At 40.1% G+C, this 19,384-nt stretch overlaps 1 protein-coding gene across 2 annotated transcripts; it reads right to left on the bottom strand.

Annotated features, from left to right (window-relative positions):
* Positions 1-832: 832 nt before the first annotated feature.
* Positions 833-15,624, bottom strand: Styk1 (serine/threonine/tyrosine kinase 1). 2 transcript variants are annotated; one of them, XM_023710784.1, is made up of 10 exons: positions 15,486-15,624; positions 14,958-15,092; positions 10,740-11,006; positions 10,121-10,302; positions 7,733-7,816; positions 5,516-5,724; positions 4,477-4,517; positions 3,861-3,957; positions 2,537-2,769; positions 833-908 (listed from the first exon to the last, which is right to left on the bottom strand). In XM_023710784.1, exons 1-9 carry the CDS (start codon positions 15,547-15,549, stop codon positions 2,565-2,567), a joined length of 1,284 nt encoding a protein of 427 aa, XP_023566552.1. In that variant the 5' UTR covers positions 15,550-15,624; the 3' UTR covers positions 833-908; positions 2,537-2,564. The 2 variants fall into 2 exon arrangements, with proteins under 2 accessions (XP_023566552.1, XP_004627322.1); XM_004627265.2 differs by lacking the exon at positions 833-908 and having other exon boundaries at positions 2,016-2,769.
* Between the last annotated feature and the right edge of the window lie 3,760 nt (positions 15,625-19,384).

The raw sequence follows: 19,384 nt of genomic DNA on the forward strand, positions 1-19,384 counted from the left end.
TTGTAGGAAGCCACTCTACTTCCTTTTTCCCTTCTTGCCACTCATAGCCCACTTAAACCCTGACTGCACTCTGTGGCATTCCCACAGGGGCAAGAATCATCCTCCTTTTCACTGACTCATCGTGACTCCAGCTGGAGTCCAGCTTCTGCAACTGTCTCAGCTGCCAGTCATCTCTTCTACACTAGCCTTAGATGTCCCTTCTAGTATAACCACGATGACCTTTAAAATCTCACATGACTGTATTCAACAAAATCGTCCTGTGATATTTTAAATATAATGAAATAGTAGGAGATCATTTTCATCATAGAAATGCTCATACAAAAAAAAAAGTTCAAGGGCTGGCGAGATAGCAGACTAAAGAACTTGCTTAGGTAGAACGCAGCAGCCAGGTTCAATCCCTGGCATGCCATGCTGGCCTGGCTCATTGGGCCCGCTGAGAGGGTGACTGAGTCTAGGTGTGGTGGTACACATGTGTGATCCCAGCACTTAGGAGGCTGGAAACAGGATCATTACGAGTACAGTCTGTGTAATGAGACCCTAAAGACCTGTACTAAATACTTTAAAAAACAAAAAAGTTCACTTCAAGCTAGGCATGGTAGTACATTTGTGTAATCCTGGCACTCTGAGAGGCTGAGACAGGAGGATCAAAAATTTGATGCCAGCCTGGCCAATTTAACAGAGTACTATCTAAAAAAAAAAAAAAAAAAAAGACCTGCGGGTATAGCTCAGTACAGAGACTTTGGGTTCAATCTCTAATACAGAAAAGAAAAACATTGCTGACTTCATGATTTTGGTCACACAGTACTTGTACCGTACCATCATCCTTAGGTATATCCTGTTTTGCAGTGTCACACTGAGGCTTTCTTCTTGACAACAGTATATTTTAAGTAAAATAGATATTAATGGTCCTGTCATAGGAAAAGTGAAAGACATTTATTGAGCAGATATATTACTATATACCAGATACTGTGCAAGTATGTATTCTCATAAATCCTCACAACAACCCTGTGAGGTAGGTAATCATCCCCATTTTACACACAAGAAATTTCTTTTCTGGTGATGTAGTTTGCATCTCATAGCATGCTTGACTTTTTCTATTAACATAAATTTACATTTTTTTACTTTTAGCTTCCCTAATTGTGGAGATTTTGGTAGTTGCATATCAGAGAAGCTTATTTGCACTTTACAAATATTAATTTAATGAAGTGTCTCATAAAACATCAAGGGATGATCTCAAGTTAGAAGTTGGTGGCCTATATCAGATTATTTTCTTATCTAGCTCTTGTTCATAACCATTTTAGCTAAGATTTTTCACTCCCTTGTTTCTTGTTTAACATACTCAGAATATTTTCATCTCTGATTGAATATTCTCAAGAGTTAACAAGAATCAGGAAGCAGAGTTGATGAGCAATACGTGTTGCATGCTACTAATCATGAAATGATTCCTCCAGCTTCTAATTAAAAGTAATATCAGCCAGCTAAGGAATTGTGTGTTTCCACAGTACTGGCATGTTGAGGCAGAAGGATCATAAGTTCAAGCCCATTCTAGGAACCTTAGGAGAGCATATTTCAAAATAAAAAAGGCTGAGGACAGAGCCCAATGCAAAATCCCTGAGATCAATTCCAAGTTCCACAAATACGTAAGAAGAGAACCAAACAAGAATCACCAGTCTCAGCATTAGATAAAAATGTAATATGCTGTCTGTATCCAAAAGGAAACTCAGTTTTATATTTTATAGTTCCCCAGCTCTACATAAAGGGACAACTTGGGCCAGCCAAATAGCTCAGCGAATTAAAGCACCTGCAAGCAGGCACAGGGGCCTGGGTTTCGATCCCCAGGCCTGCTACGCTGGCCCTGCCCTCGGGACACACTGAGACAGCAATTGAGACTGGGTGTGGTGGCGCACACCTGTAGTCCCAGCTCTTGGAAGGCTGTAAACAGGCAGATCACTAGGAATCCAATCTAGTAGTGAGACCCTAAACACCCTGTAGACCCTTCCCTAAAAAAAAAAAAAAAAAAAAAACACACACACACACACAAAGGGACAACTGAAGAACTTTATGTTCCTGCCACATAAAGGGGACCAGACTTCCCCTCGAAGGAGATCTTTCTCCATACTTATACTCCTGAGCCAGCAGGACCTTGAATTTTGTTGATGAATTCCTTTGTGTGGATTTGTGTACATTTCATTTGAGTTCCTTTGAGCCTTCTAATTACATGTTTAAAGACATTTTTCAGCAGTAAACTAGCCTGGGGTAGGAGGAAAGAGTCTACCCCAACAAACTGCAGATTTTTAAAACTACCTTCTTAACGGCTTCCACATTACTTTTGCCCAAGTTCTCCAGGCATGGACAGTGCTCTGAGACAGAGCTTTTCTTGCTTCTGAGATTCAGGTGCATAGCGCCGCGTCTAGCATCATTTCAGCTTTCTAGGGAAATGTGAAGAAGGTCCGTGATCTCTGTCCCTTTTTTCCCTTCAGGCCCCACCAGAAAGTCCATTTTCTGTTCTTGGAGAGATTGATTCGGTAATGATCACCTGTAAAAATGCATCTTGCTGACAGTCTTCAAAGGATGCTGTAGCAGTAGGAGAGGCTCTCCACGCTGATGCCAGCCACCGCCGCGTACAGCTCAGGCACCACTAGCTCTGGCACTTGCAGCACAGCCTTGTCATCTGCAGTCTTAGCAGCAGCTTCAATGCGGGAGCACAGCTCTTCTGGGGAGGGCCGGGAGTCCTCACTCCAGCGCCAACAGGACTTCATAATGTTGTACCTGTGAATGGGTTGAGGGAGACAGTGGAGAGCACGGCTTCTCTGCTAACAAACATTAATAGTAACAAAAAGTTTTAAATATTTTATTTGACCTTTTTGTGTGTGTGTTTTTCCCAGGGACTGACATTCCTTTTCATCCTTTTTATATGATAGTCTCTTAATAACATCTTCCTGGTGTGACCTCTTTAAACTAGAAATGATCAGATTTTTCAAACTACAGAGAAGGTGGACTGGGGAGATAGCTGGGCAGTCTAAGCGCCTGGATGGCAAGCGCAAGGACCTGGGTTCAACCTGTGGTACCACGTGCTGTGTTGGGCACATAGTGCAGGCCACCGAAACTGGGCGTGGTGGCACATACCTATAATCCCAGTGCTGTGGAGGCTGAGACAGGAGGATCACTACAAGTCCAAGCTGCATGGCAAGACCTTGTACCAAATCAATAAAAGTTTAAAAAGCAAACTACGGAGAAGGTGATAAGATTATTGTTCCCTATACATTGTAAGCAACATACACTGAAGTTGTAGGGCTAGTGCTAGACCTGTATCTTGGGTCTGGGGAGATGGCTCAGTAGAATAAGCGCTTCCCTGACAAGTACAAGGGCCTGAGTTCAATCCCCAGTTCCGCCAAAAAATAAAATAAAAATAAAATAAACTTCTATCTCTTTCCCTCTGTGATGGAGCTCTGACTCATTCTACTGTATGCCAATTTCATGTTGTTTCAGATATCTATTTACCAAACTCTTAAATTCTTTAAGGCCAGGCCATTTGTCACTGAAGTGTTTCCTCCAGTATGAAAGACAAGCTCATAGACATAGAAAGTCTGGGAAAAATGCTTGCTGAAGTTTCATAAGCTAAATAAACCTTTCCTTCCTTCATTTTGAGTGTTGGGTATTTGTCCCAGCAACGAGACAAGAGTAACTGAGACAGTATCTAATACATGAACAACATGTTTCACCCTGCGGGCTTTGTCTAAGGCTGTGCACTAGGGAATAAGGACAGCTAAGGCTCATCTGGGCCATTTTGAAAGGTGTATGTTTTTTAATCCAATTACGTTTTTGTATCACAGGAAAGCAGACCTTTAAAAGCCACTTACATGGTATGTGTGCAGCTACTGGGCCTCTGCATGATTTTCCCTCTCTGCAGATACTGTAGAATGCTGGTAGGAGGGACTTCTGGATAGGGTGGTGCCCCTGGCAATATGGAAAGAAAAGGAGCAAGAGAACTTCAGAGCTCTGTAATGTGTGCACTGCAAATAACTCTGCCCTCCAGTAACTTGGGCCAATCACCTGCAAAGGATCTAGCAATAGGAAGAATACTAGATACAACATAGTTCCCCCATGTTGATCAAGTAAGGATTAAGTTTGGTAAATTTAGAAGAATTTTTAGTCTTTAGAAAATAATAAAATAAGACAAAGCAGACTTCTACTATTCATAACTTAGGAAAGTGCTGCAGTTTCTTAGTTGAGTGGATTAATATAAGTCTAAAATATTTTATGTTACAGAAAAATCACTCTGGAACTTATGCTTTGTATTCGAAAACATCCCCTGAAAGTTGATATTGTTTGGATGAAAAAAAGATAAAAGAGGAAGACAGTGAAAGAAAGTTAAGAGAAAGAGGATAGAGCAAGCAAGGTAGAGAGGGCCTGTTCTGAAATACTTTCTCAAATAAAATATCATCTATCCTCCCCCCTTGTGGGGATCATCCTTACCGAGAGTCACCATCTCATAGAGCAGAATCCCAAAGGACCAGCTGAAAAAGAAACAAATCCATCTACTTAATGTCTGTTTTTCCTTTTCTGAACAGAGGTCAAATATCAGAAGCCATCAAGAACCACCAAAAAGAAGCTAATGAAAGAGAATCAAAGAGATATGACAAAAATACTTGAAAGTATTTCTTTCCAGTTCCTTTAGATTCTAAACTCTTTGAAGATCAGATCTGTGTCTTTTTCTGTATTTCACATTAATAGATGTTTACATGTGTGAATGCAAATGCAGGCCATTTGCCCAAATGGAGAAAGTTCTCTCTCCATCTTTTATTCTTTCCCATCCTTCTATGCTAAAATGTCAGCCTTTATTCTCAACACAGGGCCAAGCGAGATTTATCTTTTATTCACCATTTTCTCAGTAGATCTATTTGCTCAAATCTAAGAAAAATGTCAACAGACATTTTGGATATTTGTTACAGGGTCTCACTACGCAGTTTAGACTCATAGTGATCCTCCTGTCTCAGCCTCCCCAGTTCTGAGGCCACAAGAATGTGCCACCACACCCAATTTCGGGGCCAGCTGGGCATGTGGTACCAGGGATCGAATTCAGGAGCTTGCTTTTGCCAGGCAGACGCTTGGACTGCCAAGCTATTGCCCCAGCCCTATGTTTACGTTTTAACTTAAAATAAATTATTTGAGGTATGTATGTTCTGTTTGCTTTAGTTTGTTTTATTTTGCTTAATTGGTCTTACATGGACATATACCCTTGAGGACAACTAGATTCAATCCTCAGATATGGCTGTGAATAATGTTTTAATTTTCCTTTTTTATTCCCAGTGAAGTCTGCTAATTTAGTCCAGAAGGAAAAGCACTATTAAGAGGATTGTCAAACATAAATTCTATCACATTAGCATTTCTGCTTAAGAGTAAGCCTGACTTCCAAGGAGAGAGAGATTTCATTTGCAAATCCCACAAAATCATATTCAGAGGGTACATCCAAGTCATGAAGGGAAGAAATGTAGAGGCCAGGAACAAACCGTACATGTCTCCTTTGAAGCCAGCAGTTCTCAAGAGAAGACGCTCTGGAGCGAGCCACTTGAGAGGTACGGTTCGAGTAGCGGAGAAGGCCCCTTGCGCATGGACTTCATAGGCCAAGCCTAGTCCACAGAGCTTAGCAGTCAGATCCTTTTGGATCAAGATATTTCTGGCTGCCACATCTCCATGGAACAGCTGCTTATCCTGCAGGAATTCCTGGCAGCACAGGATCACAAATAATCAGCTGCCTGAAGGTCAAAGTCCCACTCACAGATAAGAGAAATAGTTCTAGGACACCTCAAAACGATCAGAGAATGTTCTACTCCCAACAAGGCTCATTAGATAGCACTTTCAAAGCATGTTAACAGAACAGACATTTTTGCCTTATATATAATATTAGCAAACTGAGTAAATAATATGAATGACAGTATTAAATGTTGATTTATTTGTTTTTGCAGTGCTAAGGACTGAACCCAGGCCCTCATACGTAGTAGGCAAACATTGTACCACTGAGCTACATCAAGATACATGGAGAAGCTGAGATTTTATGCATGACTGAAGAGCTAGAAATTGAGGGCTCAATAACTGAACAAATATAGAAAAATGAAAAGGTTAAAGTGATAATTTCCATTCATTGATGAAAGAGACAGTGACTAGCAGTTTTCTGTCTCTTGAGGTTTTAGAATCATTAAATTATACTGTAATGAGAAGACAAGGAATATACTGACTTAAAAGTTATTAAAAATAAATACTATAATATAGCCTTAGTACAAGTAATTCAGGGCATTGACTTACAAATCAGTTCATCCCTATAGGTACCTTTGCAATTATGGTGGTGCACAATGTGTAATCCCAGCACTTGAGAGGCTGAGGCAGGAGGATCACCACAAGTTTGAGCCCAGCCTGGGCTACATAGTGAAATCTTGCCTCAAGAAAAAGACAATGCAGGGCTGGGGAAATAGCTCAGTAGGATAAGTGCTTGCCTGGCAAGTACAGGGTCCTGAGTTCAATCCCTGGTACCGCAAAAAAGTAAAAAAAGAAAAAAGACATGGTAAGCTGGCATCTGACACCCTCCTTATCAAGGGGACATAAGTAACAGGTAAATATTATAGCCACTGCAGATAAGAATCACTTATATGAAACGTCCTCTCCCTTGTTGCATAAGAGCTTTAACTGTAACTATTGTTTTTCTCTAACCTTAATTTTTTTTAATTCTAAAATTTTCTTTAAAAAATAAATAAAAAATAAAATTTTCTGACTTGATTTAGAGTGCTGGATTATTTCACACATTAAGGTGTGAAAAGATATATCAAATAGTTAAAATAGTAGCTTCACTAAGCCTAAATTCTTCTATAGCAAATGCTAATTTTGAACACAGCTTTTGAATAACTGCCTAGAAATACTCATCTAAATTTCCTTAATTAATTTGATTAAATTAATTCCTTTAAAAAAATAAATTTCCTTAGTAATTCTGGTAAAGGTAAATTATTTTTCTTAATCTTAGAGTTCAGTTACCTCCTCAAATTAGCTTAACATAAAAAATAATCCCACTGCTGCCTCTTCTCATTTTTCTTCTTCCACTCATATTTTTTTTAAGTAGAAATACACCCTATCAGACTTCTTATTATCAAAGCAAGTCTCCAATCAAACATGTTCTGAACTTGTTTGCCTTGTTTTTCAGGCATAAATTTGTAAACTTTTGGTGCCTTAAACTTTAATTCATTCAGTTTCATTCCCACATCTTCTCTTAATTTGTTTCCCTATTTTCCTCTGTTGTGTCTATATGGGGACATAAGAGAATCAAGCCGAACCTTTGCCCAGGTTTTTAAATTTAAGACTGAGTAAAAAATTTCTAATTTTTACTGTTTTCTTCTATAAACTCCAACTACCTTCTGCCTTTAATTTCTAATCCTGTATTATCTAACTGTTTTAACATTTAAATTTAAATGATTGTTTTAGAAAGGTCTAAAATAATATCAGTACTTCAATGACTATCCCCTGACTTCTAATTTTTTTTTTTTTTTTTGCAGAACTGGGGATTGTACTCAGGCCCTTGTGCTTGCCAGGCAAGCGCTGATTCTACTGAGCCATCTCCCCGGCCCCTCTAATTTATTAAAAATGTATGTAAAATATATAATTTATTTAGTACTATGAATATGGAAATTTCATGCCTCAAGTGCTAAACTAATAAGAAAAAATTCCACCATCTGTTGCCGAAATTTACCAGAGCCAGAAGGACCTGCTTTCCAATGTGATAGACTTGTTTTTCTGTGAGATCATAAAGAAGACCATCCATGGTCATCACATCCTAAACAGAGAAAAAAACACTGTATAAAATATATTCTAATTTTTTAAATGTTTTTTATCATATTCTGTAGGGATTTAAAGTTCAACATATCAATACTTGATGAAAAATACCTGTTCCATATTATGCCCAAGATGTTTGATATGCAGACAGATAGTGAGGTTAGGCTTAACAGCCTAAGTTGTAAGGTAATAACAATAAGCTTGTCTTCTGGAGGGTTAACAACCTAAGTTTGCAGACCAAAATTAGAGAAAAGGGAGGGCTACAAGGAAAGCCAACATTTTGGCCCTAGCCTTCTAAGGTCAATTAAAACTCAGGACATATGAGAACTTGTACTGTAACGTCATGTAACTCAGTAGTGTCCCAAATTTTCTGATCAAGGAGATTATGGGGCCAAAGAGGAAAGTGATAGATGACGTAGAGTGTGCCTAAGGAGAGTCACATGGAGAGAAAACATTCTCTCAAGCTTTCACAGAGAGAACACTGTATCAAAGAGGCATTAACAGGTGATTTTAAAAAGTATGGCAGATACACTTTGAAATGCAGGTATCAATGCCAAGAAAAACTATACAAACACATAAGGAACAAGAGTCAAAGAGAAATGGTGCACCTGTATAATCCCACCACTCAGGAGGCTGAGGCAGGAGGATTAGTGTGAGTTGGAGGCCAGCCTGAGCTACCCAGTAAATTTAAGGTCACCCCAAACTACATAGTAAGACTCTGTCTCAAAAAAAACAAACAAAAACACCAAAAAAGCATCCAAAAGTAACTGATATGAAAGATTTTGAAATATTTAGGAACATGTAGATGTGTAGGTCTTTGGACTAGAAGAATAACAAAGAATGAAGATGAATAACAGATAAGAAATTATGTAGAAGACTATCCCCTGAATGAAGTGGCAGTTTTTCTGGAACAGGGTGTGTGTGTGTGTGTGTGTGTGTGTGTGTGTGTGTGTGTGCGTGCCCGCACATAGTTAATTTAATACATGGACACAATATATCTTTATTAAAGGCTCATACTCCAGTTTCACAGGAGTGAGCAAAATTAACATAGCTGCTGCTGTGATTCTTCGTGGCAGATATGCATGAATTAGAATCAAGTTGTCAGTAAATAAGCAAATGGCTGCATCTCTCTGAGGTGCCAAGGAGGAAGTGTACAGTAAAAAGAGAGCATGGGATAGTGGAGTGAAAAGAGCAGATTCTGCTTAAGAGACCAAGAAAGCTTTTGATGACATCTGCAGAATGAGTGCCCACAGCAGCAAGGAAGAGGAAGAAGAAGTCTGAAGGATTAAGAAAAGTGTATGAAGATGGTCCACAATACAGAGGCATGGTAGTTGTATAAAATGGAAAGAAAGAAAGAAAGAAAGAAAGAAAGGAAGAGTAGAGAATAAGTCATAGATAAAATGCCTAAAGACCTGCACATTGTCCTATTTGTATCACTGGACAAAAGACATGAGCATGGCCCCTTTTCATATATATTTGGTTGTGCAATAAAAATTAGCATATTGTGGAAGTTCAATTAATACTGAATTTGCTCACTAACAAGAGAAAAAGTTGAAAAACAAGTAGCTCTCCAGAAAAGGTAATAGAGAAATAAGGAAGTTGTAAGGGACAGGACTTCCGCTTGAGATGGAAGTTTCTAAACATTTTTAGGAATATGAGGTAGGGGTACACAAATTCACAAGCTGAATTTGTTCCTCATCAGCCTTGGCATATGAGGGAAATGTTACTCAATGGAAGATGCACTTAACAGTAACAATAAAAGAAATACAAGCATTCTAATAATAGTTACATTACATAATTATTGCAACAGCTATCATTTTGAGGACTTCTAAGTTTTAATCACTGCTATGTTTTTATACATAGAGTTTTTTGCCTTTTTGTAATAATGTGTTATGACTTTCACTTTAAATTTAAAAATTTCAAAATCAGAGATGTAAAACCAAAAATGACAGAGCTAGTAGAGATGAGAACTCATACTCTAAATTTCCACTACCTGGTACTGTTGTTATTTGCCTCATGTCTGTTTACACTTACATTATTTAAAATTAAATAAAATTTAAAATTCAATTTCTCAATCACATACACCACATTTCAAGTGTTTAATTGCCACATGTAACCAGTGGATCGGGTAGGTGTGGAACTTTCCTATCATTATAATTATTCTATTGAACAATGATACTCAAAGTACCCTGTTATACTACTATATTCTCTCTTAGATTTTGTTATTTGTGATGCTAATTGACATGCGAACAGCCAATCAACCAGTCCAGTCTTTCCCTCCTAACATTTGTACCCTACTGCTCACCCGGCGACAGGTCCAAAGAAAGCTGAGCAGGTTCCCTTGGGCCACATCTTCCAACAGCATATAGAGGGGCAGCCTTTCTGTGCAGCAGCCTTCCAGGTGGACCAGGTTCTGATGTTTCCCCAGGTACTGATGGAACTGGATTCGCCCCATGAAGTACTGTACCTCCTGGAGCCCAGCTGGTTCTGCAAAAGAAGAAGAGCTGGGGTAGTGGGCAGCTTCAGATGGTAATACCCATGGCCTCAGAGGAGAGGAAGTGCAAACAAAAAGTAACATAAAGATTAATTGGAAGAAAATAGTATTCAAAGTCACTGGCCTTTTAACAAGAGTCACAGAATCATAGACCTTAAGCTGAATAAGGGTTCCTCTCCCTAAATAGAAAAATGTTCTGTTCACATTGAAATATTATCACTGTCTAGGCCTTTTGGTTAATATCCTTGCTTGTCTTTGTTCTGTTTTAGTGGGAGAGAAACAGAAAGAGAGAAATTAGGAAAGCGAAACAGTAAAAAAAAAAAAATCGCAGAATCTTATTCAAAATTTGCAACGCTCATTAACAGTTACTGTAAAGGGATTACTGGGAAAAAGTAAAAAGAAGTAAAAGGTCTGGCCCTTTTCATCTTACCTTTTAAAGCCTTGAGAACAACACTCTTGGGCTTAGGAGGGTCCCCAGTGATCATAGTGGTTCGATAGATGTTCCCACAACTGCCCTTATGGATTTGCTCCAGAACTTCAGAGACTTGATCCCTGGGTACCTGTAGCTTCGCTAGGGAAGGTGTGGTAGCCCGTAGGAAACTTTCCACAGATGTCTCCGTAAGTGGCATGACAACTTTCCCTGTGGGTTCTGCTGCTTTCCGGGTTTGACCCCTGGATACGGGCATGGATGCAACGCCTAAAACAAAAAGGTGATATGAACCAGTCCTGGATTCTATAGAAGAAGAGAGCCTATTAAAAAAATAGCCAAGAAGGTCCTTCAGCAATTTTGTCTCTAGCCAATGTAAGGATGTCTGTCTATAGTTCTCTCTGTATAAGTGGTCAATACCAAACTTGTGGAGCCTTTCTAATAATCCCCATTACTTCTTGGAGGACTCAAGATGCACCCCTAGAAAGCAATCATGGCATCTCCTTTCTGTCTTACTCAGGATTGCAAGTGAGTATTCCCCATGAGTGTGCTATACAGAAACAAGGAAGTTCCTGAGTAGGTGCCAAACCACGTATGTCTAAAAATGGTCTGACTACCAGTGTGGACCCGCATTTATGTCCATCACACGGCTTCTCCACTTGAAAGAAAAGTTTGCATATCCCCTCAACCACCAGCTGTGGTTATTCTTCCTGCCTTGAGTTATTGTAAGAGTCAAATTATTTCATATTCCCTCAGGGAAAAAAACTTGCTAGTGAGAGTATATATATATATATATATATTAATGTTTGAGGCAGTGAATCTTTCGGAGTGAAGTTAAAAAGCAGCATCAATGATGCTATTTTCTGATAGCATCAGAACTCCCAAGAAGAAGCTTTCTGATACAAAGATATTTGAAGAACTGGAAAAAATTAGGGAGCAAACCATGCTGGTATCAGGGAGACTATTCTAGACAAAGGGAGCAAGATGTACAATGGCACTAAGAAAAAAAGCATACATGATATATTTGAAGAAGCTCATACTTGATATATTTAGAGCCTAGTGAATCATGGGAGGGTTGTAGGAGATAAAGCCAGAGAGGCCTGGATCACATAAGACTCTGGGAAGAATTTTGTCTTACTTCATTCTGAGCAGGAGGAAGGTAGCCTACTGGAGGTGGAGGACTCAGCAGGGACCCAAAAGGTGAATGAATATCTAGGGGAAAACTTTGTAACAGATAGGGTAGGAACCAAGTAGGCAAAGAATTTAGGGGTAGGTGAGAAGCAAGAGTGACTTGGGTATATTATTTATGGTTTTGCTAATGAGCTGGACCCAGGCTATGAGAAAAGAGGAGAATCAAGGATATCTTCAAAGGTTTTGGCTGAAAATCATTTCTTGAGGCAGAGAAGATGGCCCAAGGAAGAGAGTTGAAAGGGAATTTCAACACCCTTGTTTTAGACATATTGCAGATGAGATGTGTATTATATTGAATCTGCAAAAACAGGTCTTTTAATGTAAGAATCTAGTTTCAGCAACCAAGATCATAATTAAAAAAGTAATTAAATGCAAAGGGATGAAAACTATATCATTTGTAAATCTTTTTCAAAATAATGTTCCAGAGCTGGGCATGGTAGGACACACCTGTAAGCCAAGCACTCAGGAGGCTGAGGCAGGAGGAGGACCATGAGTTCAAGGCCAGCCTGAGCTATACAGTGAGTCCAGACCAGCCTGAACTGCATAATGAGACCCTGGGTCCAAAAAACCAAAAAGTTCCCAGAAAACAGAAGTGCAAAATTGTTTCTAATGCTTTTTACAGGTCAAGTAAGATGAGAACTAAGAAATGATCATCAGACTGATGAACACAGCAGTTTACTGAGCTTGGAAAGAGCTGTTTGGGTGGAGTGGAAGATATATGAGCCTTACTGTATTGAGTTGAAAAAAAGAATGTGAAGAGAAGTAACAAGAATAAGGTGTGTGTGTGTGTGTGTGTGTGTGTGTGTGTGTGTGTTTGTGTGTGTATTACGTACAAGGTCTCACTATGTAGATCAGACTCGGAGCGATTCTTCTGTTTTCAGCCTCCCAAGTGCTGCAATTACAGGTGTGTACCACCACGCCCAGTCTCAATCGCCCTCTCAGGGCACCCCTGGGGTGGGGCCAGCATGGCATGCTAGGAATCAAACCCTGGCTGCTGTGCTCTGCCTAAGCAGGTGCTTTAGTCCTCTGAGCTATCTGGACAGCCCAAGCATGAGGGGTTGTTTTGTTTTGTTTTGTTTTGTTTTGTTTTGTTTTGTTTTGTTTGGCAGAGCTGGGGATTGAACTCAGGCCCTTGCACTTGCCAGGCATGCACTTATTCAACTGAGCTATCTCCCCAGCCCCACCAAGCATGAGTTTAAACAATTTCTTTGAGAGGTTTTCCAGAAAAGTGAAAAAAAAAATTATAATTTTACTGAGAAACGAATAGCAAAGAGACAGTTTCAAAACCAATTACTAGCACAGTTTCACTAATTAATACATTGCACATTGTTGCCTTGTTGGTTATTAATTGTACAAGATGCCGACATGATATACTGTCCACAAACACTACTAGAAAAAATCTCTCTATTCAATGATCCAAGAGTATGCAGCTGTGTATCTATCTTAACTATTTTGAACATACAGATACAAAATGGTCATTCATTTGTTTTTTTTGTTTTTTTTTATTTTTTTAAATTTTATTTTTTTATTTATGTGTGTGTGTGTGTGTGTGTGTGTGTGTGTGGCCAGCTCAGCCCACCAGGGGGCGGGGCTGGCTGGCATGTGGTGCTGGGGGATTGAACCGCGGTCCCTGTGATTTGCTAAGCTTGTTCTAAGTAGGTGCTTTAGACCACTGAGCCATCTCACCAGCCCTGGTCATTCATTTGTATCCCTCTTTTTTGTTTAGTTTTGTCAGAAAAGGGTATTCCATTGTCATTTAAATATTGTAGGTGCCTGAATTCAGCAAAATATTCCAATATTGTCCAGTAGTCCATAATAGTAGTGGGTTTTCCATAAGACTGGCGAAGATAGAAGTTGTTGACTTGGTAGGGGGGATGGCTCAGTGGAATAAATGCTTGCCTGGCAAGTGCCAGGGCCTGAGCTCAATCCTCTGTTCAAAAAAAAAAAAAAAAAAGTTGTTGACTTGAGCTTTTTATAGCTCAGCGTATTAATATGGCTTTACCATCTATACTCCATTCCCACACTTCTCTGCTAGATGGTCAAGACCAAGACAAAGCAAGACCTATATAACAAGTAATGTAACTTTTGTATCTGATAAGGTCAGTCAAATCCCTTCAGGATTTATCCTGAAACCCTGTACCACAGTTTGTAGATTCTTTGTGAGTGTCAGCCATGTGGATGAGTCATGGCCATTGCTTGACCAATGTGCTCTCTGTGGAAGCCTGAGAGAATGTTTTCTCTCCATGTGACTCTCCTTAGGCACACTCTACATCATCGATCAAGACAAGTGAAATATAAAAGAATTGACATTGGGGCCGGCCAAATAGCTCAGCGGATTAAAGTGCCTGCAAGCCAGCACAGGGGCCAGGGGTTCAGTCCCTGGGCATGACGAGCCAGCCCCACCCCTAGGGCGCTCTGATACTGCAATTGAGACTGGGTGTGGTGGCGCAAGCCTGCAATCCCAGCACTTGGGTGGCTGTAAACAGGAGAATCAGTACAAGTCCGATCTAGAAGTGAAAAATTCAAAAACAAGCAATAAGGAATGAAAAGGGTGTAATCACCACCTTTCACAGAGAGCACCAATAGCGGCTCCTACCTAACACCTCAAGACTAGCCTGAAGATCACTCCTTCTCATATTCTCCTCATATACTTTGGAGAAGGTAGCAATGGGAAGTAAGGCAGAGTACAATCTTATCCTCCAAAGATGGCAACAAACCCTTGGGTTTTCTCTTTTAGGTTTTTTCTTGATTCTTAGGCCTTACTATGGTCAAGGATTTCGGAGCAGGGCAAAGAGGACAGAAGAGGTCATATGCAGTCCCTCTTGCCTGCTTTTCTGTCACTCAGCAAACGTAAGTGGTGGTCCAGCCCAGGACCTCTGGAGAAGGGTCTCACTTCTAATTCCACAGCAGGAAACTCATACTTCTCCTGTTTCAGCCACTGAGATTCCTGGACCTGCCATTGAAATTTGGCTCACAGTTTTCCTATGTGTCTGCTCTGAGCCTCTGCCTAACCCAATGTTTGACCTTTACCTTGGAGTCTAGGGCGCTGACGTTGAGATCTTTGTCCTCTTATAAATAACCACAAGATGACAGCAAGAAGGACGAGGAAGGCACCAACCAGCAGAGTTGGGACAATGACCACCGCATACTGCTCTCCCTGGACAACTGAGGAGGCAAATGGGAAGGGAAGAGAATTACGGAGCGTGACCTGATGCTGTACACTCCCTCTGCCCACCATCTTCATCCCATCATATGCAGAATGTCACCTCCTCTGCCTTCCCCCTAGTAGAAACCCATGTCCCTTGTTCTTATCCCATCAAGTGTACACTGTGCCTGTTCTATCGGTTTTTCCCCCAAGTTAGAGGCTGCAGCATCAGGATCTCTAACTGGCACTTACCCCCGGTGCCCAAAGACAATGGCCTCTGGTCCCATTCTCTTTTCATCATGGTCTTCTCATGTCTGACAGAAATCAAATCATCTGCCTTCTAGTATTTATTCAGACCCTAGTCTCCTTAACCATAAAACCAGAAGCTAGGCATTTGCGATATCCGTACTTACGACACATCTTGTCATTGAGACTGCACTCTAGGAGCACCCGTGCGGTGCCTCTCTTCTCCCTCATTGCCACGGTGCTTCTCGCTTCTCTATCCTGGGCTCACAGAAACAGCACAGACCATGAGCATCACTGTGAGTGGTTCCCAACACCTGAGGAATGCTGGAAGAAAATGGAGTATGCATGGAGTTAAAAATAGATCACTACCCAGCAGCATGTGGCACACATTATAATCCCTGCACTCGGGAGGCTGAGGAAGGATTGTGGGCTACATAGTGAGTTCAAGGCCAGCCTAAACTATTTAGCAAGGCTTATATATCACTAAGGTTTATATATCACTAAGTTAATATAGCTAGCTCTCTCAGTCACCCATTTACCTTTATCTATTTGCCTGATACAGTGAAAGAAACTTATTTTCCCCTCTGGTACTCTCTTGTCTATTGTATAGCTTTACAGCCCTCATCTGGTCTTGTCCTCTCATTGCATTTCTGCTGAATTTATTTTATTTATTTTTATGTATTTGGTACAGGGTGTACAGGGTCTTACTACATAGATTGAACTCATAGTGATCCTCCTGTTTTCAGCCTCCCAAGTGCTGGGATTACAGGCATGCGCCACATGCCCGTGCCCTTCATGGTCTCAGCGTGCCCTGGGGGCAGGGATGGCATGGCACACTGGGGATAGAAACCCTGGCCACTGCACTCTGCCTCAGCAGGTGCTTTAGTCCACTGAGCTATCTGGCTGGCCCTGAATTTATTTTAGATCTTCCTCTTCTTCCCTAAACTTCTGCTACCAAGCTAACAAGTAGATACACAAGATCTGCCTGAATAATTGTTCACCACGGGCTCTGGCAATAAGCTTTACCTCCCGTACAGTCATTAGGTATGTCAGACTATCTCAGCTGGTGGCTGCCCACTCCTCAGATAGACACACCCGAGAGGAAGTGGATCCAAAGCTCAGGATGGGTCAGGGCGGCTTCTGGGAATTCGCGCAGAACACAGCATGGAGAAGGAAGGCGCTGGTGTTTTAATCACAATGATGTAGTCACTGTTATTATTAGTAACTAGGGCCTTTGTGCTGAGCTACATCCCCAGCCCTTTTTTATTTTTTGAGACAGGGTCTAATTAAGTCACTATGCTGACCAGGCTGGGCTTAATCTTGTGAACCTACTGCCTCATCCTCTCAGAGTGCTAAGATTACAACTGCCCATTATACCCAGCTACTAATATTCAAGATAGGGAAAAAATGGAAAATGCTGAATTATCCTTTCAATAAAGCAGCTGAATCATCGTTTCAATAAAGCAGCACATTGCCAAAGAATCTAATAAAGAAATCATTCAGAAAAAAAACTGTGAAGCCCTAAACACTGCAATAAAACTTTGATTAAAACTGTTTTGGAAGGAGCCACAGAGATGGCTCAGTAGAATAAGTGTTTGCCTGGCAAGCGCAAGGGCCTGAGTTCAATCCCTGGTTCTGCAAAAAAGAAAAAAGCTATTTTGGAATTTTCTTCTAATAATTTTATTGAGAAACAAATAGCAATGAGACAGTTTCAAACCAAATTGGTAGGACAGTTGCAATAATTAACACATTGCATACATTCTTCCTAGTGGTTAATTGCTGTACAAGATGCGGACTTGATATCCTATTTACAAACACCATTAGAACAAATCCCTCTATTCAAGAGAATGTAACTATATATCTATTCTAACCATTTTGAATACACAGATACAAAATGGACATTCATCTGTGTTCCCTTTTTTTATTTAGTTCCGTTATTTGAATATTATAGGTGTGTTAACTCAGCAAAATATTCAAAAAGGGTCCAGTAGTCCATAATACTATTGGGTCTTCTGCTTCACTGGCTATGTCAGTGTTTTGGAATTTTTTAAAAAAAAATCATCATAGCTATACAACACATTTTTTAAATTTTTAAGGAAAGACTTTAAATATATTCTTACTATTGCCTATTTTGCAAAGGACTGGGTTTCACATGTGTATATGTTGATCATATTTATCCTCTTGATTATTGTTCCTTATATCCCCTGTCATTCCTTAGAGCTCCCCTTTTCTCCTTCTTGTCTAAGTCTCCCTTCTATTTTCTAGCCACCTTTATTAGATAAAATGATAACGGTACTTAGTCTTTTGAGAAACCCCCTTACTGATTTTTTTTTCTTACTGATTTTCATGGTGGCAGTAATGATTTATGTTCCCTGTGTAGAGTTCATTTTTTTCATGTTCAGTATTTTGGCATTCTTTATACAGTCAATCTTCTGCCAGGAAAGTAACCAGTAAAGCTGTTCCCCCATTCTGTAAGCTCTCTTGGTACTTTACCTGGCTGGGCAGAAACCTTTGAATGTGATGTCATCCCATGTGTTAATTCTTCCTATTATTCCCTATGCTGGTGGAGTCCCATGCAGGAAGGCTTTGCCTGTGCTTTCGTTCAGTGGGTTCAAAGTTTCCAGTCTTAGGCCAGTGTTGTCAACCCATGTTGAATTGATTTTTATACAGTATGAGAGCTAAGGATCTATGATTTGACAGACAACTGTACCAGCACCGTCTGTTAAAGAGCCTGTCTGTGCTCAAATACATGTTTTTGACTCCTTTGTCAAGAATAAGGTGGCTATATTCCATGGATTTGTTTCTATGTCTTCTATTCTGTTCTATTGGTTTACCTGCCAATATTCATGCCAGCTCTATGCTGTTTTCATTGCAATAGTGTGGTAGTGTAATTGAATTTTTTTTATTTAAACATAGGATCCTCAGGACACAAAACAGCACACTCTTGGCTGGCTCTTTTTGCTTAGGATTGCTTGGGCTGATCTGAGTCTTTTTGTCTGTCTTTATAATACTGGAATTGTTTTTTCTAGTTTTTGTGAAGAATGTTCCTGGGATTATAATGGGGATTGCACTGAATCTGTAGATCATTTTCATAATATGGGTTTTTAACAGTACTGATTCTGTGAACCTGGGAGTCTTTCTAGCTTCTAATGCCTTCTTCAATTTTTTTGTCAGAGTTCTAATTTTATTTTATTTTTTCTGTATTTTAGGGAAGGGTCTACAGGGTGTTCAGGGTCTCACTACTGGATCACACTCATAGTGATTCTCCTGTTTACAGCCTCTCAAGAGCTGGGATTACAGGCACACACGCCACCATGTCCAGTCTTGATTGCCGTCTCAGTGCATCTCAGGAGCAGGGCCAGCACGGCAGGCCCGGGAATCAAACTCCTGGCCCCCTGCACCTGCTTGCAGGTACTTTAATCTGCTGAGCTATTTGGCTTGGCATATATATATATATATATATATATATATATATTACCTCCTCATGTTGAATCCTAAGCTTTTATTTATTTTTTGAAGCTATTATAAATAGAACTGCCTAATTTCTTTCCCAGAGAAGTCATTATTGATGTTTCAGAATAGCTATTCATCTATTAATGTTGATTTTGTATCCCGAACCTCACATTTGTAAACAACAAAAAAATCACTTCACTTTTATGCACATGATGGAGAATAGTTGACAGATTCCAGAGAGATACATTGTGCTGTGTATTTCCCTGCCTCCTCTGAACCATCTTCACCCTCACAGTGGACAGGTAGCATTTAAGGATTAAAACTATTTTTTAATTAAAATTATTTAAGCCCTCAGCTCTCAGGGCTTCAGGAACCTTCTTCTGTCCGTATGAGGCACAGATACACACGTTCTTAGAAGGATACAGAGCAAAGAAAATTTCAGTACCAAGTCTGTCTGTCTCTCTCTCTCTCTGTCTCTCTCTCTCTCTCTCTCTCTCTCTCTCTCTCTCTCTCTCTCTCCTCCCCCATCCCTGAAAAAGAAATTACATTCTTATGGTTCAAAAATTAGCATTAAACACTATAGCATCAGGGATATAGCTCAGTGGTATAAGTG

This window comes from Octodon degus, unplaced genomic scaffold (assembly GCF_000260255.1).
Source record: "Octodon degus isolate 3935 unplaced genomic scaffold, OctDeg1.0 scaffold00018, whole genome shotgun sequence".
Classification (NCBI taxonomy): domain Eukaryota; kingdom Metazoa; phylum Chordata; class Mammalia; order Rodentia; family Octodontidae; genus Octodon; species Octodon degus.